General features: G+C 47.9%; 1 protein-coding gene across 2 annotated transcripts; it reads left to right on the top strand.

Annotated features, from left to right (window-relative positions):
* Positions 1 to 355: 355 nt before the first annotated feature.
* On the top strand, positions 356 to 3,617 carry NPBWR2 (neuropeptides B and W receptor 2). Of its 2 annotated transcripts, XM_081866969.1 has the most exons (3): positions 356 to 771; positions 1,214 to 1,422; positions 1,713 to 3,617. In XM_081866969.1, exon 3 carries the CDS (start codon positions 2,192 to 2,194, stop codon positions 3,254 to 3,256), a length of 1,065 nt encoding a protein of 354 aa, XP_081723095.1. In that variant the 5' UTR covers positions 356 to 771; positions 1,214 to 1,422; positions 1,713 to 2,191; the 3' UTR covers positions 3,257 to 3,617. The 2 variants fall into 2 exon arrangements, with proteins under 2 accessions (XP_081723095.1, XP_081723094.1); XM_081866968.1 differs by lacking the exon at positions 356 to 771 and having other exon boundaries at positions 820 to 1,422.
* The last annotated feature ends 7,073 nt before the right edge of the window (positions 3,618 to 10,690 follow it).

The following is a 10,690-nucleotide window of genomic DNA, read 5'->3' as shown; positions in this document are numbered from 1 at the left end:
TACCCGAAGGTAACGTAAGCCAAGGTGCTACTGTATTTTTTAAAGAATATCTTTAAAACTATGTGGAGATGGTAGATCTCCTGACAGACATTGAATGAATCAGGAAATAGAGAGAATACAACAAAATGAGCTTGGAAAATATTTGGAAGACTAGAATATTGAAAATGAAATGTGTAGGGTGTGTGGTTTTGAAAACTATCCATGCCTCTAGATGTGTTTTGGGGTGCCACACGAGGTCACGGCCCCGAAAAGCACTTTTTCCAGGGGAAAATCACAGTGCGGAATCGCGAGAGATCATGGCGTCCAAAATGGCTGCTGTCCTCTCGTGAGGAGAAAAAAAAGGGATGTCCTGGTTTTACCGGGGTACTTGCAGGGTGTGCAATTCTGTCTCCAGGCACAGAGTGCTAGATCTGCTCAACATATGATGGGAAGAGACGTAGTTCAGAGCATCTGAGCTTCAGGTGGACCTCACGTTCAACGCCTGACATCTTCAGGCAGGGCTGCCTGAAGCCCCAGAGAGCTTCTGCCAGTGCTGAACTAGGAGGGCTGGTGGTCTAATTCGGTACAAGCTGACTTCCTATGCTCCATGACAGAAATGGGAGCAGGGAGCAGGTAATGCTTTGTGCAAAAAAACCATGTTTCCTGTGATAGGAAACAAAACTGCCTGTGTTGTTCTACGTGCCTTTTGTCTCCAGTTATCTGCAACTCGGCACAACTTTAAGAAGGGGCACGGGAATTGGGCACAGCTGTCAGGGAATGAAGCTTTTGGAGGTATGTAAACCCCAGTTATCTTTGTTTCAAAAATTAACCACACGCAGTTTCTCCTTCTCCTCTTTTTTTAAAAAAAGAAGGAACCACAGCATTTTGTAGTCCCGCTCGGGTGATCGTTACTTAGGCAGACTAAAAGAGAGATAAATAAGCATTGCATTTAGCCAGGGTAATTTATTTGGTTTAGTTACACACACACACACACACACACACACACACACACACACACACAGTGGGAATATAGCATGTCAGCCCACTACGGGTTCCTCCTTTGCCTCCAATTGAGATGGGAGAGTCTGAACAGTGAGAAGCAGCTGGGTAGCAGATGTTAAGAGTTAAACGGGAGAAATCCTGACTCGACTGGGTGAGAGGAGCACTCAGAGCTAGAGGGGAGTTTCAGCTGATGAAGTAGGAGCCTAACCTGGATGTTGTCTGATCTAAGCAGTGCCTGAAAGGAAAGGAGGGGGAGAGGATCACAGCAAACTCAACAGCTTAAAATCTAGTGGAGCTCTATTTATTTCTCTGCTCTCTGCAAAGCTGGGGTGCCAGTAAGACGATCTTTGGGGATGTTGTTCAGCACCTGTTTCTTCCACATTGAAGCCACTTGCTGGAAGCTGGACTTGGAGTGAAGAGTAACATGAAATCTACACAAAGGTAAGGCTAGTGACATCTCTTTTTAAATACCATTTTTTCCTCTTATGCTTTGGTGCTCTTTTTCGTTTTGGGAGTTTGCTTTCTGATGCTGCACAGGCATGTGAGTTTGAGCATGTTCAAGATCGTTTTGGGATGCCTGCATTTTGAAACCACCACTCAACATGCTGGTGCGTGCAACTTAGACTGGGGCAGGACTTGGGGGGCATGGGGGGGTAGCTGCCTTTGGGCTTTTAAGAGGTTTATATACCCACGTCTCATTATTCTTTAATGTCCTCATCCCTTTTCTGCAGGGCATTAGGAAGTGTCTGCTGCATCCCCAGAAGCGAATGAAATCACAGCTGTAATGGATGGGGGTACCGCTCTCTTCGTTGCCTCTGAGCGGATCTGTGGGGAGCAGCCTTGCCGTGTCCTAATGGCAAGTAGCTAAGTTAAAAGCTACTTTCATTTCCATCCCTGATGCAGAAAAGGGGCCAGTGGATGATTAGATGGGCAAAGCCTGTTCAAGGAGTTAATCGGATGGCAGTTTTCATTTAGAGCAAGAGCAGCTCGGTTTTAAATAGCCGGATGATCGTGACTAATACAGAAGAGGCACAGCTCAAGGGGATGCTGCTTTTGACACGAAATATCACTTTCCTTTCACTTTCCTAGCTTTGATTTGGTCCTGCCCTCGACAAGCACTTGAGCTCTGGGATGCGATCTAAGACATTTAGCACAATCTGCACATTGCCCTCAGCCAGACCTTCTGAAAGCAGCCAGATCACCCTGGGATATGCTTCCAGTCCCCACTTACCTACAATATAACTTGACAAGCAATTGGGAAACAGAGCGAGGAGGTATGGCAGACCCTGGGGAGGATGGAGACCTGATCGCCACCTGCAATGGAACAGGTGACCCCTGCGGCACAGGCAATATTACAAGCTACAACCTCACTTCTCACGAACAGTCCCCCGACTTCTATGTCGTCCTCCCTGTCATCTACTCCGTGATCTGTGCTGTGGGTCTGACGGGCAACACGGCCGTCATCTACGTGATCCTCAAAGCCCCTAAGATGAAGACGGTGACCAACATGTTCATCCTCAACTTAGCCATCGCCGACGACCTGTTCACTCTGGTCCTACCCATCAACATCGCTGAGCATCTCTTGCACTACTGGCCTTTCGGTGAGGTCCTCTGCAAAGTCATCCTCTCCATAGACCACTACAACATCTTCTCCAGCATCTATTTCCTCACCGTCATGAGCATAGACAGGTACCTGGTGGTCCTAGCTACCGTCAGCTCCAAACGGATGCCCCATCGCACCTACCGGGCAGCCCGTATCATCAGCTTCGGCATCTGGTTCCTAGTCACCCTTATCGTGTCCCCTTTCTTCATCTTCGCCAACGTCTATGAAGATGGTCTGGGCATCAAGAGCTGCGGCCTCAACTTTCCCCGGCCTGAACAATTTTGGTTCAAAGCCAGTAGGATCTACACACTCATCCTGGCCTTCGCCATCCCCGTCTCCACCATCTGCATCCTTTACTCCATGATGCTGTACAAACTGAGGAACATGCGCTTGAACTCAAACGCCAAAGCGCTGGACAAAGCCAAGAAGAAAGTCACCATCATGGTCTTCATCGTCATGGCCGTGTGTCTCTTCTGCTGGACACCGTTTCACCTGGCCACCATCGTGGCCTTGACTACTGACTTGCCCCAGACCCCTGTGGTCATCGGCGCCTCCTACTTCATCACCAGCCTGAGCTACGCCAACTCTTGCCTGAACCCCTTCTTGTACGCCTTCCTGGACGACAGCTTTCAGAAGAGTTTCAGGAAGATGCTGGAATGCAGGGCTGCTTGAAATATCAGCCGTGCCTCCTGGAGCCTCACCAAGGCCCCTTTCGTATTCATCATGGCTGTCGACGGCAACTCCTGCAAACTTTGCAACACGTGTCTCCGAAGAACTTTGCAGCAGTGTTACACATTCATTCGGATGCTGCTTGTGTCTTCTCTGTAAGGGCCCTCCTGCTGCGCTTTCGTTGCTTTTCGATTTTGCTTTGTTAGAATGCCTATAATATATATATATTGTCAGAAAGGGGAAGGAAAAGAGATCTTGAACTTGTAGAAATGTCCTTTTTGTGTGTCCTTAGTCTGTGTCTGCCCCCTGGTGGACAATAACAGGGGGAGAAAATCCTAATTAAATAAACAGCATGAAAATGAGAGGTTGGGGGTCTCTGTGTGGATGAGCTTGGGTGGTTATTTTTATTTATTGGTAAAATATTCGTACCCTGCCCGTCACCCCAGAAACAGCCCCCCCAAAGCAGCTCACAGGTAGCTAAAATATACATTTCAATACAATGCTTTGTTTAAAGGGCTGGATTAAAAACACAATTGTACAGCAGGTAATAGAATCATAGAATTATAGAGTTGAAAGAAACCCTGAGGACTGTCTGCTCCATCCCCTCCAATGCAGGAACACACAGCTGTCCCATATGGGGATTGAACCTGCAAACTTTGGCATCATCAGCACCACACTCTAACCAACGGGGCAGATGAGCAAGTCAAATCAAACACTAAGAATAATAGAATCTTAGAGTTGGAAGGGACCCCAAGGATCATCTAGTCCCACCCCCTGCAAATGCAGGGATCTCAGCTAAAACATCCATGACAGATGGCCACCCAACCTCTGCTTAAAAACCTCCAAGGAAGGAAAGTCCACCCCTCCTGAGGGAGACCGTTCCAGTGGTGAACAGCTCTTACTGTCAGAAAGTTTTTTTCTGACGTTTAGTCACAATCTCCTTTCTTGTAACTTGAATCCATGGGTTCGAGTCCTACCCTCCAGAGCAGGAGAAAACAAGGACGCTCCCTTGATGTAATAGAAATAATTGTTTACACCTGGCCCACCTAAATGGCACAAAAGAGGGAGCCAGGTGAACCTCTCTGGAAAGGAAGTTCTACAACATGGGTGCCACAACGGAAAAGGCTCTGCCTTGCATACTAGCAAACCACATTTCTGATGGCAATGGGGCGCAAGACAGGGTGTCAGATGATGTGCTCAGGGGATCGGGGGAAATAAGTTTATAGAGATTTCTGGAAAACAATAATCATTGTAAATTGTAACCAGAAGCAGACTCGACTCTAATGCATACGAAAGCCCTGCTAGATTGGGCTAGAGGTCTAGCTAGTTCATTATCCTGTCCTCAGAAGTGGTCAATGAGATGCCTCTCCTGGGAAGCTTGAGTGAAATAGCAACTCTCCCTAATTGTGATCGCTAGCAGCCAACGCTCAGAGGCTGTATGCCTCTGACAGTGGACATGCAACATAGCCATCATGGCTAGTAGAAGAAGAGAAGAGTTTGGATTTGATATCCCGCTCTATCACTACCCGAAGGAGTCTCAAAGCGGCTAACATTCTCCTTTCCCTTCCTCCCCCACAACAAACACTCTGTGAGGTGAGTGGGGCTGAGAGACTTCAAAGAAGTGTAACTAGCCCAAGGTCACCCAGCAGCTGCATGTGGAGGAGCAGAGACGTGAACCCGGTTCCCCAGATTGCGAGTCTACCACTCTTAACCACTACACCACACTGGCTCTCCAGTAGTAGTCACTGATATCCATGAATATCCTCCATGAATTTGCATTACATTACATTTCCTACAAGTTCAAGGCAGTAGAGATGGTTCTTCCCTCTTAATTTTTATCTCACAACGACCCTATGAGGTAGGCTATTCTGAGAGGCAGTGACTGGCCCCAGGTTGCCCAGCAAGCTCCATGGCTGAGTGATGACTTGAACCCAGGTCTCCCAGTCTGACGTTCTATCTGCCACACCACACTGGCTCTTATGCATTTGTTTGATCCTGTTTGAAAGCCATCCAAGTTGGTGGCCAAACCTACGTCATGTGCTGGTAAATTGGAACACTAGCTATGTGCAGTTTTAACTATTGGTTGCTTGAAGGAGTCCTCCCAACTACTTCTAGGTGTGCACCCAATAAGGCAGTTGCCACAACAGAGAGGGTCTGTCCCTGTCCCAGCTTCTGTATCTCCCCCTCCCAAGCTGCATGCAAGCAGGCAAAGACTTGGCCAGTGTGTAACCTTCTGCTCCTCCCTCTTCAACCCTCTTCTGGTCCTGGGAGACAGTGGAGCAGGAGAGGGGGGGGACAGGAAGAGGAAGTGTAGAAGCCCTTGACTTGACACCTGCCTGACCTATCTCTCCTTTCTGCACCTGCTCTTCACTCTCCAAACCTGCAGCTTCTCCTCTCTCTGACTCTCATCTCCCGGCTGCTACAGGTCCTCCCTGATCCCTTATTTAAAGTCAGCGTCCAAACCCCCTTCTGCCGGTGCCCTCTTATCAGTATCCGGCCAGCACTCCTCAGTCTCCAGCCAGTCCCTGCGCCAATCAGCTGTTCTCCTGAGCATCTTCAGCACTGACCTGCTGGACAGCTCCTGGCCTCCCTGGCAGGATCCAGGCCTGGATCCAAGTGCACTTAAATACCAAGTGAGAGAAATCTCAAGCCTGGGGGCCAAATGCAGCCTTCCTGGTTTGTTTTTATGGCCCTCAGGAGTGTCTCCAGACCACACTCTTCACTGGCTCTGCATCACCCCACAAGGGATTTTGCCTGGCTGGAATTTGCCCTTGAGTGCGAATAATTCTTCTTGCATGCCTGGATGGAGAGGGGTGGGTGGATATGGGTGGAAACTAGCCTACTCTACAAATATAAAATTTGCATGTGTTACTTCAGTCAGACTAGGCAGCAGTGAGCTAGATGGAAATGCAGCCTGGCCTAAATGCCTGCCAAGAAACCACGTCTTGTTCCACGTTCCTGACACCCAACTCTACCTGTCTCTAGACTCTGATAAGAGACTATTCTTCCACCTTAATGTTTCATTTCCTGGAACTGCTTCCCCTTGAGAAGTCAGAGTGTTTGTGGACATTTAATAAAATGCCTAAAATCTGAGATCAGGAAGGGAAGGCATCACAGAAAACAGGCGCTCTGAGTCATATTTCCCCTTCCCTTTCCATTTGGGAAATAGCAGTTTGTTCTGGCTTTTAAATGGATCCTAATTTTGTTCCTTTCCTCTGCTCCCTTTGCTGTGATGGCATGATTCACACATTTGAACACAGCACAAAAGGGGTTTATCAAACATCCAGCATCAGGGCACAGCGTCCTCAAAGCACTTCACTGAATCTGCGCCTTGGTACAGTTCTGAAAGCCATGAATATTTCTTTCCCTTTATTTTTTAATAAGTGCTTAAAAAACAGCAACACCCTTCTGTCTCCAAAATAAATCATGTGTAAAAGTATTTGGCACTCAGGGACTCTCATAGGGAACTTGGCGTTCTGTGTGTGAGTGTGATTGCATCGCTGCCAAACAAATTGCATTTTCCATGCTACATGTCGTCTGCTTCTCTGACCTTGTTTCAAACATGCAAAGAGATTGATGGCAGCTCTCTGGGGAATTTAAGAAGTCTCACAGCCTGTGTCTCAAAATCCCTGTGAAAATATTCGACCTCAGTTGCCTTGCTGGACAATCTTTGCTTGGAGATATCAATGAAATCATGAAAGGGGGGTGAATCTTGGTGGCAGATGGTGGGATCTGGGTCTGCACATTGGATGGCACCAGCTAGGAGAAGTAGCTAGGACAAGTAGAAGTAGCTAGGACACCCCTGCAATCAATGGGTCCTACCCCTGATGGCTATGTTCTGCCTCCACAGCTGGAAGCCACAGGGGAGAGAGGGCTCTTATTCCTGAATCTAGTGTTTAGGCCTTCTACAGGCATTTGAGCGGCCACTGTGAGAACAGGATAGTGGAGTAGGTGGGCCTTTGGCCTGATCCTGCAGATTCTTCTTATTCTCTGATGTCCAGCAACATGTGGAGGTTCTCCAGCCCTGATCCACACTTTGGAAAGGGTTCAAAAAAACCTTCCCTTCCACCTCCATTTCCAACACTCGCATTCATTTCATAAACAAACCCTGTGCATTGCAATTTAAGCGTTATTAATATGGGACTGTAATTGATGGAAGCCAGCCTAAAGATGAATCAATAAGGTATTAGATGTCCAAAATTCTGACTAGGGAGCCTACAGCAAGGTAAAAATCAATGTGCACATGGTCAAGATTTTGCCAAGACGAATTTATTAGGCGACTCAACACAGTCCTCCTTCTTTAGAGTCATTAATCTCCGAGCTTAACTCCTCTCTTGAATGACGTGCCAAAGCCATTTGAACACATTAGCAGGCCCTTTGGGTCCTTTGTGATGACAACCACAGGCAAGGATGGCAGTGGAGGGATAAATAGAACTAATTGCACTGAGAAAGTATCTCAAGTGCAGGCTGTCTTCCTTTTTTGCATATATATATTTTTTTTAAGATGAGGATACCAACCATAATAACAAAAGCAAGAAAATTCCCTTCCCCTTACTACAAAGGTAAGTACAGCATAGAACCCCAAGGATACTGGCAAATGGTTCCTATGGGAGGTCTCTTTGATTTCTAAGGTAAAGGTAAAGGGACCCCTGACCATTAGGTCCAGTCATGACTGACTCTGGGGTTGTGGCGCTCATCTCGCTTCATTGGCTGAGGGAGCCGGCGTACAGCTTCCATGTGGCCAGCATGACTAAGTGAACCAGAGCAGCGCACGGAGATGCCGTTTACCTTCCCACTGGAGCGGTGCCTATTTATCTACTTGCACTTTGACATGCTTTCAAACTGCTAGGTTGGCAGGAGCTGGGACCGAGCAACGGGAGCTCACCCTGTCACGGGGATTTGAACTGCCGACCTTCTGATTGGCAAGTCCTAGGCTCTGTGGTTTAACCCACAGCACCACCCACATCCCTTTTACTACAAAGGTAAGTAAATGCAAATAAACTCTATGGCCAGTGATTCATGTGATGGTTCTGTTTCTCATCCCAGAATCCCAAGGATACTGGCAAATGGTTTCTATGGGAAGTCTCTTTGATTTCTAAGAGGCAGCTGTTATTGTGCTCCTATCTGCCTTGTTAACAGATTTATTGCTTTTGGAGCTAGATGAAAATGCCCCATCCCCACAATTCCACACTTTATGGAACATGAACCTGAAATTTATTACAGTCAGAGACCAGCTTGTGAAACACAAATGGAACTACAATCCCAGTAGCAAAACAAACATTTAAAACAATGGATTTTAAGTTTTAAAATGTGATAGGCATATAAACACTTAAAAACTTTAAGATAAACTACCTTAGAGAAATGACCCAGAGTCACCCGTGGATCTGAGTTTGAGAATTTTCTTAAGAAACTAGATTGAATCGGGGGGTGGTCAGCGCCTACAGATCTGTGCGCAGAATCTGGGTACAATCCGGGTCGTCTTGTGGTCTTTGCCTAACAGGAGAAGACTGAATTTTTGCTTTACCGAGAGGTCAGCAAGCCTCACCAGCAAGTGGTCAATGGTTTCTCTACATGCCTTATTGTAAAAGGGACATCTAGAAAATATGTGTTTGGGGCTTCCTATATCCCCCAATGGACAGGTGCAAATTCTCTGGTCATATGGGACTTTTTTAAAGGATCCTTCCAAGAACGGCGAGGGCAGAGCCGAGCTTCAGGCAATCCACACTTTATTTATTTCTTGCGTCTCTCCTGCATTTATAGGCCACTGTTTTCTCCAAGGAGCTCAGGATGGTACACATGGTTCCCCACCCTCCTCACTGAATCTCCACTACGACCCTGTGAGGTAGGTTAGGCTGAGAGAGACAGCCTAGGCTGAGCTTCATGGCCAAATGCCATTTGAACCCTGGTCTCCCAGGCCCTAAGGGACGTGGGTGGTGCTGTGGGTTAAACCATGGAGCCTAGGACTTGCCGATCGGAAGGTCGGCGGTTCGAATCCCTGCGACGGGGTGAGCTCCCGTTGCTCGGTCCCAGCTCCTGTCAACCTAAGAGTTCGAAAGCAAAGTAGATAAATAGGGACCGCTCTCCAGCGGGAAGGCAAACGGCATTTCCGTGTGCTGCTCTGGTTTGCCAGAAGCGGCTTAGTCACACTGGCCATGTGACCCAGAAGCTGTCTGCGGACAAGCGCTGGCGCCCAGCCTATAGAGCGAGATGAGTGCGCAACCCTAGATTTGGTCACGACTGGACCTGATGGTCAGGGGTACCTTTACCTTTACCTCCCAGGCCCTAGTCTGACACCCTGACCACTATAACACACTGGCTCTCTTTTATCACAGTCACTGTGTTCCCCCTCTGCAGCCTCTTTCTGGAGACGGAGGCAGACATTTGAGAAGGGATAAAACTTCCTAGAGCTTGGCTTGCTTACTCCAATCAACTGGACGCTATCCCACTTGGAGCAAGGAATGGGGGAAGAGGTTGGTGGAAACCAGCTGGGTGTGTGTGTGTGTGTGTGTGTGTGTGTGTGTGTGTGTGTGTGTAAAGGTAAAGGGACTCCTGACCATAAGGTCCAGCCGTGACCGACTCTGGGGTTGTGGCGCTCATCTTGCTTTATTGGCTGAGGGAGCCAGCGTACAGCTTCCGGGTCATGTGGCTAGCATGACGAAGCCGCTTCTGGAGAACCAGAGCAGCTCATGGAAACGCCGTTTACCTTCCCGCCAGAGCGGTACCTATTTTATCTACTTGCACTGTGAGGTGCTTTCGAACTGCTAGGTTGGCAGGAGCAGGGACCGAGCAACGGAAGCTCACCCCGTCATGGGGATTCGAACCGCCGACCTTCTGATCGGCAAGTCCTAGGCTCTGTGGTTTCCCTTGTCTAGGGAATGTTTTTGGCCCCCAGGCTGGATAGCTAACTGTTCCCACCCCCCATATGCCAACTTTCACAGGTGAGTGGGGCACCCCGCCTGTCAATCACTTGATGTCATAGTGACATCAGATTTCTGACCGATGGCTTGGATCCAAACAAAATTAGTTGTACCATTTCCAACGAAACGAATGAGACTTCACGTCATTACAGTTTCTTCTTAATGGTTTAAACAGGACTTAAGTTCCACTGAGATGTAAGTTTGACTGGCCATATCAAGGATCTGGAAACCAAGCCTTATGAGGAAAGGTTGAAGGAGCTTGGTATATTTAGCCTGCAAAAGAGGAGACTTGAGAGGTGATATTCCCCTCCGTGTTTGCCCCAGATGTCGTGTGGCATGCCCTGTTAAACACCTTCTATAGCAAGCAAAGCTCCAAACCACGTAAGCTACAGAACCATATCTTCATTATCAGACACCCATTGCATAAACTCACATAGCTGGAGAGTAGCACGGACAGTCCATAAATCATCAGAGCTTGAGCATGTGCCAGGCTTACTAAGCATGTCGCTTAGCTGCCTTG

This window comes from Podarcis erhardii, assembly GCF_964252035.2.
Source record: "Podarcis erhardii genome assembly, chromosome: 6".
NCBI classification, from domain to species: Eukaryota; Metazoa; Chordata; class Lepidosauria; order Squamata; family Lacertidae; genus Podarcis; species Podarcis erhardii.
This window is presented reverse-complemented; position numbering and strand designations above follow the sequence as displayed.